The sequence below is a fragment of the Lolium rigidum genome, chromosome 3 (genome assembly GCF_022539505.1).
Source record: "Lolium rigidum isolate FL_2022 chromosome 3, APGP_CSIRO_Lrig_0.1, whole genome shotgun sequence".
Lineage (NCBI taxonomy): Eukaryota > Viridiplantae > Streptophyta > Magnoliopsida > Poales > Poaceae > Lolium > Lolium rigidum.
The window spans coordinates 71,164,952-71,186,594 of record NC_061510.1 but is presented as its reverse complement, the minus strand read 5'-3'; the positions used below and the strand labels follow the sequence as shown (position 1 = coordinate 71,186,594).

Sequence of the window (21,643 nt, the reverse complement as noted above, 5' to 3'; positions counted from 1 at the left end):
ACTGGGACCTCATGCGTGGTTGTTGTTTAACCGCGGTTTAATTCTTAATCCTATTTTCGTTCGCGTTTTTTATTTGCCACAGCGGGTGAGCGTAGACGGCGGGACGCAGCATGGACGACGTACCAACCAACCATCCTACCACCTCTAGCCCTTTAATATAGTAGAGATTACTTGCAAAGTACTATGATTATCACTATTGCATAAAAACCAAAACCACTATTTTCATAACTATGAATATGACTATGTGGTGGGCAATGGAATCATGGATTGTGTTGATATGGTGGAGGTTCCATTGCAAGGGTTTATATCCATCTAGGATTAAACAACAAATGTCGTCCAGTGATTCTTGTGCCGTAATACCCGTGTTAACCATAAGATCCGAAGTGGGACGGAGTAGTCAAAAGTGTTTCCACCTCTCGTTCATCAACGGATGCGCTTTACCGTAGACACTTGTATCTGTCAGGGCAAGCGGTTGGCTGGGGAAGCCTTAAGTCCCCACGGCATAGTCCGTAGACACTTGTCGCTCGAAGAGCAAGCGGTTGGCTGGGGAAGCCTTAAGTCCCCACGGTATTGCGGTCTATGATGGGTTGCAGCTACCGGCGAAGGAGTTTGGTTCGATCCCAGACTGTCGTCGTGGTCGGGGTCCACCCTGAAATCTATGGGAATAATGGGACCGACGAGGACCCAGGGTTAGGGCATGCAACAAAGGGTGGGTGTTTGAGGTAGCGGAGGAACATGATTGGCTAGACCTTATACCGGGCCTCACACCATAGGAAGTGTGGACGGGAAAGCTGTCCGGTTGGCACCAAGGTTAAGATCTCTTATGGGTAAAGCAACACACCTCGCAGAGTGTAAAGAACCGTGACCTGTCACTCCCTGTTCCGGGATATGGAACTACGAACGCGGCCGGAAAGGAGCTCCATGAAGTTCTAGTAAACCGGTGAAGGCTGACGGACATAGCTCTTTAAAATAAAAGCAATCTCTTGAAGAAATGTTTATCAAAACCTGGATTGGTATTAGAATTTCTGGTCTAATATCGTAGCTAGTGCATTAAACACCTCTTATCTATAATGAACTTGTTGAGTACGCTCGTACTCATCCCACTCTTAAATCCCTTGCTTAGATTGTCTGAATCGTCTGGAGGAGGACTACGACAACCATGAAGAAGCCGAGATCATCGGCTATGAAGAACCAGACCTCTCTGGAGGTATTGAAGGCGTAGACTACCTCATAGTCTACGGAACCGGGGAGGCTTCCGGAGGAGATCAAGCCTAGAAGCACCGAGTAGTAGTAGTAGCCGAGCAGTGGGAACTCTTAGTATTTAGCTGCTCGAGGTAATAAATGTATAACCTAGTGAAACTTCTATATTGTAAGTTAAGTTGGGTTCGCCTCGAACCCAGGAGTATCCCTCTTAGGACCCAAGAGGAGCTCCAAGACAATATATGTTTGATGCTTGTAATAATAAGTGAATGAGTTATGGACCCTGCTATGTTCTGTTGTACTACTCTGAGGGATGTAATATTTGCGGAATGGTACTTCGTGAATGTTATATCAACGACTGGCATACTACAACATGCAGTGGTATGCAGGGTCACCACAGGTTCCTCGGCCTCCTCCATGCCGTCCCCTTCGTGATGGCCGCTCCTCTCTATGTATGCATCAAGTTCATCTTCTGTGACCGACCAACTTTCCCTGGAATCAAGGTTAAACAAAGCAGGTGCATGCAATCCAACTAGCCTTTCAGATTTAGTTACTCTCCACTTTTTCTTGAAGAAGTTTATCTCATAGGACAGGTTATTCAAATTAGAGCAATTAGAAATAAAGTCATGTTTTATCATGGAAACAATATCAAGTTTCTCTATAGAGAGCTGAACATCAAGAGAGTGAGGTTCTACACCATGCATAGCTAGCAAACGAGAGGCAATGAGACCTCCACAAATTCCTCCTTTATCACGGTTAGTAGCAAGCCTAAAAGCTATCGAAGCACCCAAATTATAAGTTCTATCACGTTGCAATGCAACAGCTAAGAAAACCAAATCATGGATGGATAACTTATTTGCATTCTTTCTAGCAAGAACACACTTGGTGATAAAGTAAGCAAAATAGCGAATAGATGGGAGTTGAATACTACGAATTTTACCACTCTCATCCGAGAAGCTTCTCCCTTGATAGATCATCTCGTATAGATTCAAGAGTTGCCGTGGCAGCCCCCTAATCTTCTCATGTGATCCCCACTATGGCACTTTAATTTTTTTTTTGAAAAGGGATAAACCCGGCTTCTGCATCGTGATGATGCACACAGCCTTTTATTAAAAACCAGCATATTTTGTTCATAAGTACTTATTACATCTCAAGGTTCGCTTAAAGTTGATACAAAAATCAACCAGCGAAAAAAGGAAAACATCACAAAGTGACTAAGCATCCTCTAGTCGACTAATATGCTGCCAGCCAGCCCGGCACAAGATATCCTGAGCGACCATCTGGAGCCGTGTGCATCCAGAAGCCATGACATCCCGTTGTTCTTGCGGCGAAAGGAGAGCCCAGAGTTGGATCCAATGCACCATGGAGAAGATCACCTGTAAAAAATTAAATTTTTTCTTGTTGTTAAAAATTATATCATTACGGCATCTCCATATTGACCAACATAAGGCTGATACGCCAATGCGAATTAAAACCTTGGATTGTTTGTCAACACCGTTTAACCAATTTCCAAACATATTTGTAATATTGGTTGACGGAGGGAGATTATTAGTGAAATTAACAGTTCTCCATATTAGTTTCGCAAAGGGACACGATAAGAATAAGTGTTCCACCGTCTCTTGTTCTCCGCAAAAAACACATTTAGTACACCCATTCCATTGTCTTTTTGCTAAATTATCTTTTGTTAATAGCACCTTATTACTTAGGAACCACATAAAAATTTTAATTTTTAGGGGGATTTTCATCTTCCAAAGATATTTCCGCAAGTACGTTGTATGATCATTCATAAGATCCTCATACATAGATTTGACTGTAAACAACCCATTAGTTGTTAGCTTCCACATAAAACAGTCGGGTTCATTATTTAAATTAACCATCATTAATCTTTGGCATAAGTGTAACCACGCTGTCCACTTATTACCAGATAGTACACGTCTGAAACCAATATTCAGCGGTACGTGTGCTAATACGTGAGCCACCAACACATTCTTATGGTTCACAATATTATATAAAGATGGGTATTGACTAGCTAAGGAGGATTCCCCTAACCAAATATCTTCCCAGAATCTTGTCGATGTACTATTGCCAATTTTAAAATATCCTTTAGTAAAAAAATCGTTTTTTTACCCGCATGAGCCCCTTCCAAAAGGGGGAATCAGTCGGTTTTGCTTGTACTTCTGCAAGTGTTTTTTGGCTTAGTTATTTGTTATGTAGTAATTCTTGCCACACCCCTTCCTCATTAAGTAGTTTAAAGAGCCATTTACTCAGTAAACATTTATTTTTGAGTTCAAGGACTTCAATACCTAAACCTCCTTGATCCTTTGGTCGGCAAATTATATTCCATCTTGTGAGCCTACATTTTCTCTTATCTTCATCCAATTGCCAGAAGAATCTAGATCTATAGAAATCAAGACGCTTCCTTACCCCGACGGGTATTTCCAGGAAAGATAACATGAACATTGGAAGACTTGTTAAGACAGAATTGATAAGTACTAATCTATCGCCATACGATAGTAATTTTCCTTTCCAGCATCCCAATTTTCCTTCAAATCGGGTCTCTACTGGGTAACTATGGCACTTTAATAGCTGCACAAAAATCATCAAAGTGCAAGTTGCTAACCTCAGATCAACGGCAGTGACTACCTTCATAACGAACCATTCAGCATTGCAGACTTATACAGAAAGAATATCTCCATGCAACAACCTTGATCGCATGGCTGAAAGGCTCTTTGGGGCAGCGTTATCTGCATGTCCACCATCGAGAATGTTCCAGCTATGAACACAGTTTTGAATTATGGTGCAGTCTGGGATGAAGCTACACAACAGTTATTGACGACATATTTTAATGATTGCCGAGGATGTGCTTGTTTTGCAAAAAACTTCTTCAAACATGCTCCTACTAATGTTAGTATACTACTTTGTACCAAAACACCTCCATATTATTTGTAACATATCTGCAACTAATTCTGTGAATACTTTTGCCTTGATAGATCCATATAGTGGTACTCGAGGCTGCCTTTTCTTTGGCTATGTCTGGGGATAACTTTTTGCCAAGCATGTTAGAAGAATTGGCAATTATAGACCCCCCACTACCAGCTGCCTTTGACGTTGTGAAAGTGTAAGTTCCTACTTTCTCTTTCTTTCTTCAGGTTTTATGTATATCAATATACATTAATCTGTATACTGCACATGCAGACTTGGAAAGAAAGTCATGAACTGTTGACAACCTATGGTGAGGTAAGATATAGCCGCACATTACTAGTTTTATAGTTAAGGCTTCTGTTGAATATTGCAGTTCTGGATGGTTAGCTGCCTTGTTAGTTTATCCATGTCACTTGTTCCACTTTTGGATTATACATATTAGTATGGCATCCTGCATTCCTATAAACATGCATTCTGATTATTTTTGCACCTCTTGAGACTCAGTTGTTATGACTGATATAAGCCCTCATGTGGCATGGTAGGCTTGCGCTTCTGGGACAGCATGAACCTTGGATAGGAAAAATTGACATGCGGCCGTTTCCTTATCAGCAAGGCTGCAAGGACGTAGCAGAGTTTGGTGGATGTAAGAAGGCATTTGCATCACCCGTATGTAGGCAAACTTAAGCCAAGCCTATACTAAGAAATTTTGGATATTGTCTTTCTTATACTGCTGAACAAGATATTCTGAGTGAAATCATGTGGCTGATATGTTCAACAAAATGGTTCTACTGCTGCAAGAGCTGGACGAATGAGTGGATTTGAATGTCCGACTATATGAACTAAAGTAGTGAATAGGATCCCGTTTCCAGTAGAACAACACCTCCAGATTGAGTACCCACTATAGACAAAACAAAGAAGTCTGTTGTTTTCTAGGATTTCCCCATTGCTCCAGCGACTGTGGTAACCCCTGATCTCTAACTCCGTTTGGTGACGGCAAACTTCATCGCCCTCGCCCCACCTCCTCCCCCACTGTCCCTACCCTCGCCGCTCCCCTGCCCACGCGGTCTCTGTGCGCCATCATGAATGGCAAGGCGATCGTGGAGGGAAACAAACAACCCGATCCAAGGGTTTTGGATCGGAACCTGGCGATCACCGGTGGCTATCTGCCGCAGCGCGAGGCGTCATCGAGCTCCCCACCTGTTGATGCGACGTCGGGTGATGGCGTTGCGGAGATGATGGGAAACCTCCGGCTCACATCGCAGGAGGCCGATGCCTTTGTCCTGGAGGATGAAGGAGATGACGATCTGGGCTGCCCTGAATGGGCTACCACATCTCGACGATCAAGGTGGCTCTCCGTCCTGCATGGGGAAACCCTAAAGGTTTGGAGATCCGGCACACAGGCAGGAACACCTTCATGGTGGAATTTGCGACCAAAGCAGACAAAGCTCGGGTTATGGAGGGTCATCCGTGGACTGTTGGTAATCATGTTGTGCTTCTGAATGATTTTGATCCCAGTCTGACACCGAGTGATGTTCCCGCTTTGAGAAGTTAAGCATTTGGGTGCGTATTTTTAATCTCCCCTATAGCCTCATGAATGATCAACGTGGCAAAGATCTTGCAAGTCGTGTAGGCAAGGTGGAGAAGATGGATGTGGATGAGAAAGGCAAAGCGTGGGGTGAGTTTCTGCGGTTCAGAGCAACAGTCAATATTACTGAACCCTTCATGCGTCGTGTCTCCGTTTACTCTCAGAAGAGGCAAGCGACATAGTTCTTCTCTGTGATGTATGAACGGCTACCAACATTTTGCTTCTCTTGTGGCTTGTTGGGGCATTCATCTACTGGTTGCCCTTCTCTAGCGGAGAGGGATGCAGATGGCCTTCTACCATATCATGGTCCTCGTTTGTGTGTGCCGGATGATCGTAAGAAGAAAACAGCTGGTACACAATCTATCCAAGGGTCCTATCCGAGTGATCAGGGTTCTCGGCACAGCATGGGCAAAGATGGCCCTAAGGTGCAGACGAAAAATGGGTCTGCAAATATTTAGAAGGAGAAGGATGGAACAGGTGAGGAAGGTGAGGACCTCAACGGCTCCAGGAAAATGCTGGTGGATATTCCCACCAGCCAAAAAAATGTTCTCAAAGCAAACAAAAACACGAGCAAACGCCTATAATTTTCACAAAGCTTAGAAAAGCACAAACAAAAGCCTATATAGGCTATAATTTTCACAAAGCTTAGAAAAACACAAACAAAAAAATATTCTCACCGTGAGGTTGCCTTGCCGTTTAAGCCTAAACCGAGGCAGCGTAAACCAAGAGATACGGCTGGTGCTGCTACAGATGTGGTGTAGGGAAACAACTCACGTGTCAGTGGCCACAAACGGAAGGAGTACAGGCCAAGGGCGCCGGTGTTACAGAAGACTGATGTTGTAGATGTACCTGTTATCGTGGTGCCCACATGGGCTCTGATCTTGGCATCCACCGTTGCAACAACCATAGGTGACGGTGGAGATGGCCAAGTGGCAGACTCGGAAACAACAACAAACAACAAACCTTGATCGGCGGATCCGGCGGCGACTGCGGTGCAGTCCTGCCTGATGCAATGAGTCTCTTATGCTGGAACTGCCGAGGTCTTGGGTTAGACTCGGTAGTAGGCGAGCTCCGCTATCTTGTGCGGACTTATCGACCCTCCTTCCTCTTCTTGTGCGAAACGAAGATGAAGGATACCAGAGCCCAGAATTTTATGTGGTCCTTGGGCTACGCGGGTAGTTTCGCTGTGAGTAATGTTGGTCTCAGTGGGGGCCTTGCTTTGTTCTGGTTGCTGCAGTACACAGTTTCTCCCAAGGGTTTCAACGCTCATATCATGGATGTTGTTGTGTCATCGGAAGGAGGAGAACCGTGGTGTGCTACCTTTGTGTATGGGGAGCCAAAAAGAGATTTGAGGCACGAATTTTGGGACTTGCTTCGTCGACTTCGGCTGGAATGGAAAGGACCATGGATTTGCTACGGAGATTTCAATGAAGCTCTTTCCAATGTTGAGCATGTTGGTGCTCGTGGCCGATTTGAGGCACATATGTCTCTCTTCCGTGAGTGCTTGGCCGATTGTGGACTGTTTGACCTCGGTTTTTCAGGTCCCAAATATACATGAAATAATAGGCACTTTGAAGAAGATCATGTCAAGGTTAGACTGGACAGAGTTGTTGGTAATGGGGACTTCACCGCCCGTGATGATTGTTCGGTAGAGAATATCATCACAGCAGCTTCTGATCATTTAGCCATTCTGATAAACCTTTCTACTCTTAATCAACGGGATCGTGGTTGAGGGCACCAGATTACAAAGAGGCTTTGGAGAAGGCTTGGACAGAGAATTCCGATGGTGATGTTTCACTCCAGTCTACTTGGTCCACGCTCCATCAGGTTGCTGGCTCGCTTCAGTCTTGGAGTCGGGAGACCTTTGGGGCCATTCGCCAGAAGATTCGCAAGATGGAACAGAAGTTACACCAGTTGCGGCTGACGACGTCAAACGAGGGGGTCGATGAGATCCGCAAGATTGAAAAGGACCTCTGCGAGCTCTTTGATTGGGAGGAGGTTTTATGGCACGCCAGCGCTCCCGGGTGGAGTGGCTGCGGGAGGGAGAGCGCAACACTGCATTCTTTCATGCTCGGGCTACTGCAAGGAAGCGGGCAAATAAGATAAAAATGTTGCAGCGACGGGATGGCTCGAAGTGTGATGATGCTTCTGAATTGAAAAGTATGGTTCAACATTTCTATGGACATCTCTTCACGTCTGAACCTACTATTTCTACACGGACTGTTCTTGATGCTATACCTCGCAAGGTATCGAATGAGATGAATGCCGATTTAATCAAGGAGTATACAAATGAGGAGATCAAGACATCCCTTTTCCAGATGGGTCTGATCAAGGCACCGGGCCCAAATGGCTTCCCGGCTGTTTTTTACCAAACCCACTGGGATTTCTTACAGGAGACGATTCGCAGAGCGGTTAGGAGTTTTCTCGATGGGAGCCCTTTACCTGATGGTTTTTGTGACTCTGTTATTGTGCTGATACCGAAAACTAAAAACCCGATTGATCTAAAGAATTTTCGGCCTATCAACCTCTGTAATGTGCTTTACAAGATTGCATCTAAAGTTTTGGCGAATTGTCTAAAGCTCATCTTGCCGATGGTGGTGTCTGAACATCAAAGTGCTTTTGTCCCGGGGCGTTTGATCATGGACAATGCACTTATTGCCTTTGAATGCCTACATACAATTAGACAACAACAAGCTAAGCGGCCATATTTTGCTCTGAAGGTGGATATGATGAAAGCTTATGATCGAGTTTAATGGGATTATCTTCTCGGCTGCCTTCAGAGGTTGGGTTTTCACCAGAGTTGGATCAACACTGTGATGAGATGTGTGACAATGGTGAGATATGCTGTTCGGGTTAATGGTGATCTAACCTAACCTGTTGTCCCCACCCGGAGAATTAGACAGGGGGATCCCACCAGTCCCTATCTCTTCCTTCTCTACACGGAGGGTTTATCTTGTCTTCTGCAATGAAGGGAGGTCCAAGACGAGCTACAAGGTTTATGTAATGCAGACTTGGTCCCCCTATTTTCCCTTTACCGTTTGCAGATGATAGTATATTCTTCGCCCGCAGCGATGAAAGAAGTGTGGACACTTTGCAGCAAACTCTGAAGAGCTATTGTGAGGGCTCCGGCCAGAAAATTAACCTTGATAAGTCGTCAATTTTCTTCAGAGCTTACTGTCCTGCTGCTATCAAGGCTCGAGTTATGTTGAAACTGGGTGTCCAAGATGAAGACTTGCAAGAGTTCTACCTTGGTATGCCAACGGAGGTGGGCAGGTCTCCTGTCCGCACTTTCAAGTTCCTTATCACACGTATGTGGCAGCGTATGAGTGGTTTCTCCGATCGTCCCCTCTTCCGCGCCGAGGCTGAGACGTTTCTGAAAGCGGTAATTCATGCAATACCTACTTATATGATGAGTTGTTTTCAATTGCCAGTTTCCACCTGTGATTCCATGCGACGTTCGATTGCAAACCAATGGTGGGGAACAGAGAATGGCAAGAAGAAAATCCACTGGAGATCTTGCGAATGGCTCTCAACACCGAAGAGCATGGGAGGCTTGGGTTTCCGCGACTTGGGTCTGTTCAATCAAGCCATGTTGGGTCGTCGGTGTTGGCGTTTGTTGACATAACCATCATCTCTATGTGCAAGGGTACTGAAAGGCCGTTATTTCCCTAATTGTGACTTCTGGGATGCTCCAAAGCCCCGCTCTTCTTCGTATACTTGGAGAAGCATCCAGTTTGGTATGCAGCTACTGAAGGAGGGTGTTCGATGGGGCATCGGTGACGGGAAGAAAACCAAAATTCTCACAGACAAGTGGATACCGGAGGTGCCTCCTTGTATCCTACGCCCTCGGATTCCTCTGATGCCCGATCAGACAGTAGATACGCTGATGTTGGATGGAACATACACATGGGATTTAGAGCTCATCCGAACGATCTTTGATGCTGATGTTGCAACCAAGATTCTGCAGGTACCGATCAGCTGTCACGGTGGTGAGGATCTCGCCTCCTGGCCCTGGACTCGGTTTGGAAGCTATTCAGTGCGGTCAGCATATAACCTTGCTAGGTCGGAGCGGGTGGCTACTGATTGCAGCAAACATGGGCAGGGTTCATCTTCAGCTGTGTCTGATAATTCCAGTATTTGGAAGAAGTTATGGGCGAGCAAGGCGCCAGGAAAGATGAAGATCACACTCTGGAGGTTTTCTCATGACTGCCTCCCTTGCGGTCATCAACTCCAGAAGCGGCACGTCCATGTCGACATGTATATACCGAAACAAACATGAGACAGTCGAGCATGCTTTGTTGTTCTGCCCCTATGTCGATGAGGTGTGGCGAGAAGTGAAATCTAACTTCAATATCCATCTTAACAGGAAGGCTTTCATTTCTCCTAGAGTCTAGGCTCTTGATTTTATTGAGCGCTGCTCCGATCTAGAAGCTACAACTCTGATGGTGTCTTTCTGGCACATTTGGGATGCTAGAAATAAGTACCGTGAGGGTGAAGGTATGATGCATCCTTAGTCTATTGCTGCTAAGATCAAGGCATACATTGATATGATATATATTCACCTGTACAAGCCGAAGGCTACTATAAGGCGTGAACCTTCTTCATCAACACCAAAATGGGTTCCGCCGCCTGCAGGTATGGTGCTTGTTAATGTGGATGTAGCGACTTTTGCTACCACGAGACATATGGGTATTGGTGTCATTGCTCGTGATCAGCAATGGACCTTCCTTGCTGCTTGTGGTGAGCGCCGAGACGAGGTGATCAATGTGGAACTAGCAGAAGCCTTGGCATTGCGGCGTGCTGTTGCCTTTGCATGCGATGAAGGTTACTCCAAAGTCATTTTTGCTTCAGAGATTGCCAGTCAGTGATCAATCGCGTCAATGCTGAGATGATGGATCGGTCTTCCTGTGGACCGGTGATTGAGGATGTAAATCGTCTAGCAAGATCCTTCGTTTTTTGTTCTTTCAAACATGTTTACTATGTGGTCAATGTTGTTGCACACAATTTAGCTAGAAGGTGTGAGTTTTCAGTAGATGCCGTGTGGCGTGGTTCACATCCGGAGGAGTAAATTACACAATTCTACCACAATTGGGGCAGCGGTTACGAGTCAGTACCATTCTTGAATTTTTTTTTGCTAAAAACTACAACTTCTGAGACATAGCCTTACAAATCGAGCAAATAGTAACAGCAACTCTGACCACTGGGACCCATTTGTAAGGATGAGTTGGCAGCACACATGGACTAGGAGCTTAGGTGGACATCAGGCCCACATGTCAGCCTCCCATCATCCTTCATCATCTCTGTTTTTTTCCTCCTGTATCTCTTCGCCGCCGCAATCCAATCCTTTGTTGGGAGGGAAGAGGTCGGCCCGCCTCAGTCGCGGCGGCGGCGACCGTTTGTGCCATCCTCAGCCGCGACGGGGTGCGTGGATTCGGCGCCTCGGTCGTCGACACGGTCCCCGCGCGCGCGCTCTACAAGGCGGCGCTCCAGGCCACCGAGAGCTCTGCCGGGTCCGCCGCCGTGCGGCTCAGCGTCTCAGAGCCGGCGGCCTCAGCGGTCGCCTCGGCCGCCGCGGGCGTCTCCGCCGACATCGCTGTGCAGGTCGTGTAGACCCCTGTGGACATCGTCAGCCAGCGTCTCAGCGTCGGCCGCGTGCGAGCTCTGTGAGGGGGGCGGCCGCAGGCAAGCTCTGTGACGGGAAAGGCCGCCGGCGCAGGCGAGCTCAGGGCCGGACGGGGCAGCCGCGGGCGAGCTCGGGGACGTGGGCGACCGCCGGCGCAGGCGAGCTTGGGGAGGGCCAGGGACGGCCACAGGAGGGCGGGGGCGGCCGCGGGCGAGCTCGGAGATGGACGGGGAAGGCCGCCGGCGCAGGCAAGCTCGGGCCGGACGGGGGCAGCCACGGGCGAGCTCGAGGACGGGGACGGCCGCGGGCGGGGACGGGGGCGAGCGCCGGCCAGGGACGGCCGCCGGCGGGGGCGAGCGCTGGATAGGGACGGCCACCGGCAGGGGCGAGCTCGGGGAGGGCCAGGGGCTAGCTCGCGAGCTCAGGGAGGGCCAGGACGGGTCAACGCCAGGAAAATAGAAGAGAAGAATAGTGGAGGAAGAATAAGGGAAAGATTTGGGGCTGACTGGTGGGCTCCACGTCCAGCGCATCTTCTTCTCCATGTGTATCGCCAACTCAGCACTGACAAATGGGACGCACCGGTCAGAATTGGTGTTAAAATGTGGTTAGATGATTATTTGCTCGATTTTAACGCTATGTCACAGAAGTTGTAGTTTTTAGCAAAAATTTCCAAGAATGGTACTGACCCGTAACCACTGTCTTAATTGTGATAGATCTGTGTAATTTACTCCCTCCGGAGTGTATCCGTGAGGATATTTGTAATAACATTATGGTTATTTGATCAATAAAGCTCACGGTTTTCTGTCAAAAAAAAGAGATTGAATACCCACTTGATTTTACCGCACAAGAGCTATCTCAGATGTAATTTTTCCTGTAAAACACTTCAACATCCCCGCACTGGGGTGTGCGGTAAGTGGTCCATCCGTGGAACCAGGTCGGTGGATAGGACCTCCCCCTATCCTACCTATCTACCGTCCTTTGCCTATTTTCGATCTCGATCGCTGTCCCTTCTAGGGCTGTCAACGAGCCAAGCTCGAGCGAATACTGCCCGGCTCGGCTCGAGCTTGTTTTGTACTTTGAGCTTCCAAGTGAGCTCGGGCTTGGCTCGCGAGCTTACAGTTGGATTTGAGCTCGGTTCTTATGGCTCGTTAGAGGCTCGCGAGACTTTTTTCCTGCTACGACGTTTTCGCAGCAGGCGTACGTTATTATCGCGCCTTCAGTCAACCTGGCACACATGCTCTGTATATATCCAGTATCCACCACGTTTTTCACTAGCTAAGCGATGTGGTACTAAAGAAGGTAACGAAGCTACAGCCTAGAGCGTAAGCGCACAAGAAAATAAGGTTGGGCCTAATGAGTTGCACCGTCTTTGGGCTCTCCACGATACTTGGGTCAAACTTCAGAAGGGCATTTTACTTGTTTTTGAAGATACGGGAGTATTTGCAATCCAGACAATCGTGAGCAGCCCAGATTATACAATATTCAGAGGAAAATGACTTCATATACGAGCCTTATCGAACTTTTTTTTTTTGACAGTAGCCTTATCGAACAGTTCGTGTTCGAGCTCGCCAAGCTCACGAGCCTGAAGCAAAGTTTGAGTTCGGCTTGTTTATGTGTCGAGCCGAGTTCGAGCCAAAGCCTATAACGAGTCGAATTCAAACGGTTTGTCGAGCCCGAATATTGTTGACAGCCCTAGTCCCTTCCCTTGTCGGTCCTTTCCTTGACGAGTTGCCGTCTCTCTTTCTCTCGTTCCTTCCCCTCTCAAACTTAGATAGATTCACACTTCGCCAAATCAACTCCATCCTTGTCCTTGTCCTTCCTCGACCCGAATCGCCAGTGACCCTCCCACCCTCTTTTCTCGACGCAACCCTAGCTGCCATGGTCCCTGCTTGGGTCTTGCTCAAGCGCGAGATTCTCTTCGAGCACGACGCGTCAGCTTTCGACGGCGCCAGCCAAGCAGCACAAGACTCGATGGGCGGCCCGAGCGACTCGATGTGCCGCCCTAGATCCAGCGAAGAAGGAGAAACAGTAAAGGTACCAAGCCGCCAAGACATCAAAGATGCCATCCTCGTCTACCTGCAGAGCGTCAAACCAGATGCACACTTCGCCAATCCACCACAACTATCCTCCCTGCGCTTACTGCGGCCGACCAAATCCATCCCGCAGCTATGCGAAGACATCTTCTCTGTTGTCATCGCAAGCGCAGACAAGAATCTGGTCGCCTTGTACGCTGGCCCTTACCGCCCCGGCAACAATTTGAAAGGAGGCTATCTGATCTATGACACCAGCAAGAACTCCCTCTCGGCGGTCCCCCAGCCCCCTTATGACTACTCCCGTGCAGACCTTGGGCTTGGATCTGTCGTCCTTTCCCTCAAGCAGGAGGGCAAGGAGGACACCTACCTTCTTGCTGAACTCACCAAGAAAAGAGGCTGCACCCCCCCTAAAGCTGCACTCTCCATTTGGCGGCCGTCCGCCGCAGAGTGGGTCATGTATCCCGCCAGCTTCCCTCCTGAGCTTTGTCTGCCTAACTGTGTCTTCCAGGCCGACATGTGCTTCTCGTATCGAGGCTCAGTCCTCTGCTGGGTTGATTTGTTCAAAGGCATGTTGATTTGTGATTTGATGCTTCACATTGATGGCCATCCAAAGTTCCGCTACATTCCGTTGCCTCAGCAATCTATGGCCTATGACCGGTTTGAACATCCATTACGGGCAGAGGAGTTCCGTTCTGTTGCCTGTGTTGATGGCAGCATCAAATTCGTCACCATGGATGGCTATGGTCACCGGCCGGGCAATGAATTATCATTGACCGCCTGGACACTGTCGGCAGACCTCTGTCATTGGAATAAAGTCAATGAGTGCTTTGTGAGGGACATCTGGGAAAGCAACAACTACCTCCAGTCGGGCTTGCCAAAGATCTTGCCGTTGTTCCCAGTGCTGAGCATGAACGAAGATGATGTTGTCTACCTAGTCGTCACTCGTCGGAAAGTGGTTGCTTGTCAAGTGGAGTACATGGGCCAGTATTTGCTTAGGGTTGACATGCAGCATCACAAAGTCTCCTTCTGCCCACAAAATGCAGAACAGATACGTTCCCAACCCTTCGCCAGCCAGTGCAGTGCATACGTAAGCGCTTACCACAAGGTAATACTACTAACTACCGATAACCATGTATGTCTTGTCTGCTTAGTACTGTCATTATACATCTGTAGCGTAAATTCATTCATTGGCATATGTTGCATGTTTGCCACATCCAGTTAACTTGATTGTTTGTGAAAATTAACATATTTGTTTGACTCCAGAAACTGGCACTCATTAGCAGTCATGATTTTGGAATTAATGCCAAATTACTATAACCCGGTGTAGCACTAGTACTCAAATTCGTCCATCTCAGGGACACATATTTTACATGTTTCACTGCATTTTTGTATATATATGAAAAAATGTAATAGTTCTACTTCTCCACTTTTAAGCTTTTGGAGAACATGCCATATTCAGTGAATATATAGCAGGATGCATGTTGAACTTCAGTAGTTAAATTCTGAATCGGTAGCATAGATTCATTGACATATGTCACTTGCGGAAGGATAAATTCAGTCTAAAACTGGGCGCGGCAAAGGTTTGAAGTGAAACACGTGAAAATTACAAGCATTATCCTTGCCACATGTCGCTATTTAAATTCAGTGCCTTTTTGAACTGACCCGAGGCAGCATGCCATTGTATATTTCATTATTGGTGGTGCTCATTAATCAATTTGGAAACTACAGTGACGGATCAAACAGACTAGATAGGCATAACCATATTCCTTGCAGCTGTACACTGTCCCTCCATTTTTTTCTTATTCAGAAAACGTTTTAAGCCATTTTCTCCTTGTATTTTTTTTGTATCAGCATTTCGAATCTGCTTGATTAATTTGAAACTATTATGTTTTTCATATATTCTATGAATATTCCTTGCCTCATTTTGACATGTCTTGTGATTATTATGAAACTGTCATGTTCTGACATACATTTTATGAATGTTGTATGAGTAATTCAAACATGCCTGCTTACTTTGAAACTATCATGTTTGACATACATTATGTTTGTTTTGCTAGGGAAAGGTGAAAGCAAGAAAGGTGGAGGCATGCAAGGATAAAGAGTTGATCTGGTGCACCTAATCGTAGACTAGCCGTAACTAGTTGACATTCAAGTGGAAAGTTGGTGATGTGTTGAGATCTTTGCTACATGTTATGTCGAAATTTGGACTAAGCGTCCCCTGTTTCTGCTTATGCAAATGAATGTTAGAAGTTAGACTGAATGAGCTTCAAGATCTCTGAGTTGGTGATTTAGCTGCAAGTTTGATCCTTATATGTTAGTAGTTAGACTGAATGAGCTTCAAGATCTCTGACTATGTCATGTGGAAATTATACTCTAGTCGTGATTTAAATTAAATGGTGACTAGTATGGGTATCAATGGAGTACATTTATCGTTGCTACGTGGCTACTTTTGGATTTGAATGCTGACATATTTGCTTCTTTGTTTTAAAACTTTGCGTTTTTGTTTTGAGGCTTTATCTTTTGAGTTTTTATGATAGTTTTATAGTTGACCAGAAATTTGAGAACTCAACTTCAAATCTACCCTAGCTTTTCATATGTAGGTGGAATGTTACATGTCTGGAAATGTTATTACTCTTGATATTTTAACACATTCGTTAGCAATCTCCTTGTGATGATTCTTGTTGCATCATTGCCAGGTTGATCTTTTCTTAGTTTAGTATTGAGAAGAAACATTCCTCCAGGAAATTACAGCTTCCCAGGCCACATGTGGACCGTCTGTTGCGTGCAATCAATTCCTAGGTAAAATCGAAAAAAATGACCATACAATGAAACAGATTTGAAAATTAAACTTTTGAAGAAACAATTTCACAAAACTAAGCTTTTTAGCCACGCCGGTGTCAAGGACGCCGCAGGCAGCATGGACCGGTAGGCCCCAAGGTCACAAGTGTGGCGTCCTTTTTTTTGCGTCCTTGTGCTCGTGTTACACTGTGATGCGCCACGCCGTACTCTTAGGCGTGGCACATCTTCTTCCTCTAGTCCCTGCTACAGTCTCTAGTCTATTCCCTGCTGGTGCTACCACATTTGCTCTCCCTCTTCCTCATATAGCAATCAAACCACCAACGACCAGCTCCACTCCCCTCCCCTACTCCCCCTTCCAACTCCTCCAGTTCATGTCCTGCTGCTTCCCATGTCAGCGCCTCTCGAGCTCGACTACATAGGCCTCTCAACTGCCGCAGGTGGCCGCGCAGATGACGACCTGGAGGGCACCAAGCCCCGTCTCGGACTTCCTGGCCGCGAGTCGCTTGACCGTTGTCCAACCGCCGCCGCCGCCACCGCCACCGCCCTGGAGTTGCTGCCTGCCAAGGGCGCCAAGCACGGGTTCTCCAACGAGGTCGTGCCGCCTGCACCGGCAGGAAGGGCAATAACATCAACATTAATACTTCCGGAGGGACAACTGCAATAATCCTATTGCCTGTCAGGTGTTGGATTGATGCCCAATGGAGATGATAAAATTGCATTCTCAATAGACTTCATTGTCTGTACAACGGTAAATTAGAATCAGTGCTAGAACTTTCAGCGATCAATAGTAAGGTACTCAATAATTAAGGTTGGGCACATCTCATTGCCGAAACTCTACTTATCCTATAGAGGGCGTGCAGATCTAGAGTGTCCGAGGTCACCAATACCACTGATGTAGGTGCTGCAAAAAAATCCTTCGCTGATGTCCGCTAAGCACCACCAGACGAAACCGCCTCATAGAACTACAAACACATCATAGGCATGCTGCATATACACAGTAGCTAAGGGCCTCATTGGTTGGTCACATCTCTTTGATGCATCGGGCGAGATTTTCTCCCTAAAGCCATGTTTAACTGGGCCAAAGCCATATACCTGAAGAGTTTGATTGGTTGCCAATAAAGTTTTTTCAGCCCAATTGTGCGCCTTATTTGGTTAGCAAGAAAACTGCAATTTGCGTCTCAAGTACACATTTTGCCTGTTTGGTTATGTACGGGACATAGTTCTAGTTACCATTTCTCCTAAATGGTGACATTACCCCTCATCAACGTTCAATCCTAGCTACTTACAAATGCAGAACAAGTTAGACCCTAGCTAATCACAAATGGTAGTGAAGAGCGCACAAGTAGTTCATGACATACAACATGGAGTAGTTCATGGGACAACACACATCACGGGAATGCTTCTCTTCTTCTTTTTCAGATCCTGGTGTGACCTCTGTCAGCCCACTCCTGCCTCTTGCTCTTTCAAGCTGTGTTATCTGTCGCAGCAACACCACGTCAAACATCAACCTCATCAGGCGGTGAGGCTACTTTGCGTGCCTAAACGGGGAGCTTCCCCCTTTTCCGCCGTGTTTCCCTCGAGCACGAATCTGACCGATTCGCGCATGCCAGCTTGTGTCCCCGGAAAAACACGACAGAATCAAGGGTTCCTCGCGGGTTAACCTTTGGGCTGCTTTAAAGTTCGTGCGATGCAGTTTTTTCATGCGATCCAGCCAACCAATCGACCGATTTTGGGCCCAGTGAACGCGAGAAACGACGTTCCGAGCAATCAAACATGCCTTAACGATCCACCGAGTGCTAGTATCATAAGCACAAGCACAGTGAGAACATAATTATTGTAACCAAATAAATATAGAATAATAGCAATGTAATTCCTATATCAATAAATTAGCCAATTAGTGAGCACTTTTGTTTCAACTCATGGGTGTGGCGCAAAATTATTTTTCAAAAACAGGAGAACCCACCCTCTGCATTGGTACGACTAGCACTTTTTTAAGAAGATATTTTGTTATGACTAACATCGGCTCTCGTGTCATAGGCTTGATTGGATGGACCAGAATGCATATATCAAGAATGTGAGGAAGGATGAAGTAGGCAAGCAGGAGGGACCACACATATGTGAGTGAAGTTGGAGGAGAGACTTTCTTTTTTGATAGAGAAAATATATTAATATTAGAAAGATACCAATTACACCTAGTCTAAGGGATGCATACAACCAATACAAAAAGTGAAAAGAAAACCAAGACCCCGTCACAGTGTTGAATCACTCACAACAGTAGCAGTCTAACCACAACGGAAGACAACACCTGTACTACAAATGAGATTCTTCAAAAGCAACATCTCCAAGCAAACAATGCACAATTGTTGCCATCGTCCTAGCGAAGATCTTGGGTTTTTCATCCAGTAGAAAGTCCGAGTTTCTTAAACAATGCATTCAACAAGACCGTTTTTAGGTACAACTAATAAAGACCAGATCTTAGGTTTCAACCCTAAAATCGTGGTTCGGTACTCGAGGAACACCACCAAGAATGCAATCCACTTGTGCTACGACCCCGTCGCGGGCCGTACAAGAGCGATTTCGGGAGGTTTTCCGAAAACGAGCGGCAGAGATCCAATGCCAGATATACTCTACCTTAACTAAATTCCACGAGACCTAGTCATGTGGGATTAGTTTTTAGAACGGCTTATTTTATTTTTCCGAAGTCAGCTGCTGACGGTGTTAGGCCCAACAGACTTGATAGTTTTAGACAAAGAAATTCAGATTTTACTCTGGTCTGATGCAAACAATGGAACACTCTTCCTTTAAAATGTCATGTCGAGGAACTACAAAGAAAGGAGTACCAGCCGTGGAATGGTTATCGCACTATCCTAAGAATCCTTCCACAACGATGACATGTTCACGCAAGAAAGTAAGAGAGATGAAGAAGAATTTCATTGCACACAATTGAGCAATCATGTTGATTCCCCAGCTACTCTGCTAGTAGGATCAGCAGTAACCTACCATAATTAAAGCACAGTTTAACTGAAAGCCTAGTCATTAGTGTCGAAGAACTGAAGACAGGAAACTCCATTTTCCTGATCATTCTGGGATGCCGGCGATGGCCACGCCAACACGGCTTATCAGTGCACGAAGGTGCCGTCTCGCTTGCGCACCTCCACCTTGAGCACGTGTTCCTCGCCGCGGCCGGCGTCGCCCCCGCGGAGCGCCCGGAAGAAGCAGGTGTCGCCGACGTCGAGGTGGTTATCGACGAAGAACTGGTGCCACCCGTATCTGAGGGACGTGCGGGGATGGCCGACCGACCGGTGGTTGTGCTTGAGGTTCACCGTCCACGACTTGCCGCGCATCCGCAGCACCACCTTGCTCCTCTCCGCGTACCCGTGCGCGACCTGGAACTCGGCCGGCACGTTCTGCCCGGCCGGCGAACAGCGGATGGGATCAGTAACTGAATATCTCACGGAGAGCTTGACACACACAAGTACAGCTAGTGATGCTCGAGCATGAACGCACTCACCAGGTACTGATTCTGCTTCGCGCCCAAGTGGCACTGCCTCATCATGACGGTGAACTGCGACGTCGGCGCGTCGTCAACGTCCATCTCAGGCGAGCTGCTGTTCTTGCTGCCACTGTCGGTGCTGTTCTTGCTGCCAGTGTAGATGCTGTTGTTGCCGCCACTGTCGATGCTGTTGTTGCTGCCACTTTCGCAGCTGCTCTCACTGGCTGGATCTTCTTCTTTAATCGTCACGCTGTCATAGTCGTCGTCGTCGTCGTGCTTGTAGTGCCTGCGGCACATGGTTCCGTCGAACACCTTGACGGCGAGCACCGCATCGCCGTCGTAGCTGAAAACGAGGAAGTGCCCACGCTGCACGTCGTACTCGCGGGCGAACTGGTCCCAGCCTCGCCCGAGATACATGTGACCCTCGCCGTCGAAAACCACCTCCACGTCGCACAGCAGACGCCCCCCGCCGGCCTCCCGCAGCTTCAGTTCCCGGGGCTCGCGGCCGTCAAGCAGGCTTGCAAACTTGTCAGGGAGCCTCTGCAGCAATGATCAAGCAGTGATTAAACCGGTCAAACAATAGGAAGTAGAGTGATAAACAGATGGGAGAAAACACAAAAAATGAGATGTATTGTATACCAGCTTCCGCGAGCCGTCTTCAAGTATGATCTCGAAGAACTCGAAATCTGCCAAGTCGTCCATTCCGGTTATCTCTGCATATACAGATAGCTTAGCGCGTGGAAATATACAGATGGCGAGGATTCGAATCGAATTTACATACGTTTCTAGCTAAAGTATGAGTTCTGCAACAAATATCAAGGACCTGGACAACATATGCATCAAAGGTACACCATATATCTCTTTTTTTCTTCACAATATATTCATCGCTATTTACTCGGTAACCTGGTTCGAATTTTGGGAGAGAAATAAAGGGACTTTTGCACGTTACTGCTTGATTCAGATTGATTTGACGAATCCAAGAGTTTGTACCTCGTACTGCATTTTGCTAGTCTGGCAGGATGTAAAAGGGTGCGATTTGGGGAAGAACCGACATGGTGGTTAGTTGAAGTATGAGTGCTGATAAAAGGACGACAAGTTGGCAAGGTTATTGGAGTTCTTTTAGTGAAGCAAGAAATTCGACAGCTGAGCTAAAGTCTCGATTGATGTAGATCGTGCCCGTAGCAGTCCAGAACAAAGGGAAGAACAAGATGCCGCGGATTTCACATCTGTTGGACCCTAAACTCTGGCACTCTGCCATAAAATCTTTTCCAAAATGATGTTTGCCATGAATCAGATACCTTAATTCAAGCTCCAATACAATAACAACAGAGAAAACCCACTCCAAATTTACAATGAGAAAGATCAGCCGATGGCACACCCCTGATAACAACTCGTCGTCGCCCTGTTTCATGCTCAACTTACCTTGCCTGACGGCTGCCGGCGGACCACCGGCGTGGCAGAGGACGACCTGAGCGGAGCCGGCGACTGTGGCCTCCTCACTCTCGACGGAAGCCAGCAAGCAGATCGAGGCTGGAGAAGGTAGGTGGTTGATGGTCCAGCCAGGGCCTAGGGGCGCGTTGGCTTTTGGTGGCCGGGCAGGTGAGCAGAGAGGAGGTACAAGAATAGCCTTCCGGTGTGAGGAGGAAGAAAGGGACTGCGCAATGATCATTCTGCCATGTTCCATTTTTGGCTTCTTGGATTATTTCACTTCGGGGATAGCAGCCTCGCAGTGGTGCATGTGAAGCGTGTTGACTGCAGATATGTGATGGTGCTAGTCCCTTGCTGCATCAGCATGTCAGAGATACGTTTTCTGGTCTTCTCCATGAGCTGGGAGCCTCATAGGGCATGCCCAATGCACTGCCCTAGAGATACTGCCTCACAACTTTAGTTAGGTTCGGGTGGTCCAAAGTAGGTTCGGATGAGGAGGTAGCCTCTTCATCAGGAGGCAGCCTCTTCAGCCATAAAGTGAAAACTGAGTGAAAATGTGA

General features: G+C 47.0%; 2 protein-coding genes across 2 annotated transcripts; one reads left to right on the top strand and one right to left on the bottom strand.

The window, feature by feature from the left end:
- The first annotated feature begins 14,057 nt into the window (after positions 1 to 14,057).
- LOC124696722 lies at positions 14,058 to 15,500 on the top strand. The gene is made up of 2 exons (XM_047229407.1): positions 14,058 to 14,468; positions 15,421 to 15,500. The coding sequence occupies exons 1-2, from the start codon at positions 14,094 to 14,096 to the stop codon at positions 15,481 to 15,483; spliced, it is 438 nt and encodes a 145-aa protein (XP_047085363.1). The 5' UTR covers positions 14,058 to 14,093; the 3' UTR covers positions 15,484 to 15,500.
- A 3,488-nt stretch (positions 15,501 to 18,988) lies between these two features.
- LOC124696720 (B3 domain-containing protein Os03g0212300-like) lies at positions 18,989 to 20,357 on the bottom strand. The gene is made up of 3 exons (XM_047229405.1): positions 20,295 to 20,357; positions 19,674 to 20,195; positions 18,989 to 19,569 (listed from the first exon to the last, which is right to left on the bottom strand). The coding sequence occupies exons 1-3, from the start codon at positions 20,355 to 20,357 to the stop codon at positions 19,282 to 19,284; spliced, it is 873 nt and encodes a 290-aa protein (XP_047085361.1). The 3' UTR covers positions 18,989 to 19,281.
- Between the last annotated feature and the right edge of the window lie 1,286 nt (positions 20,358 to 21,643).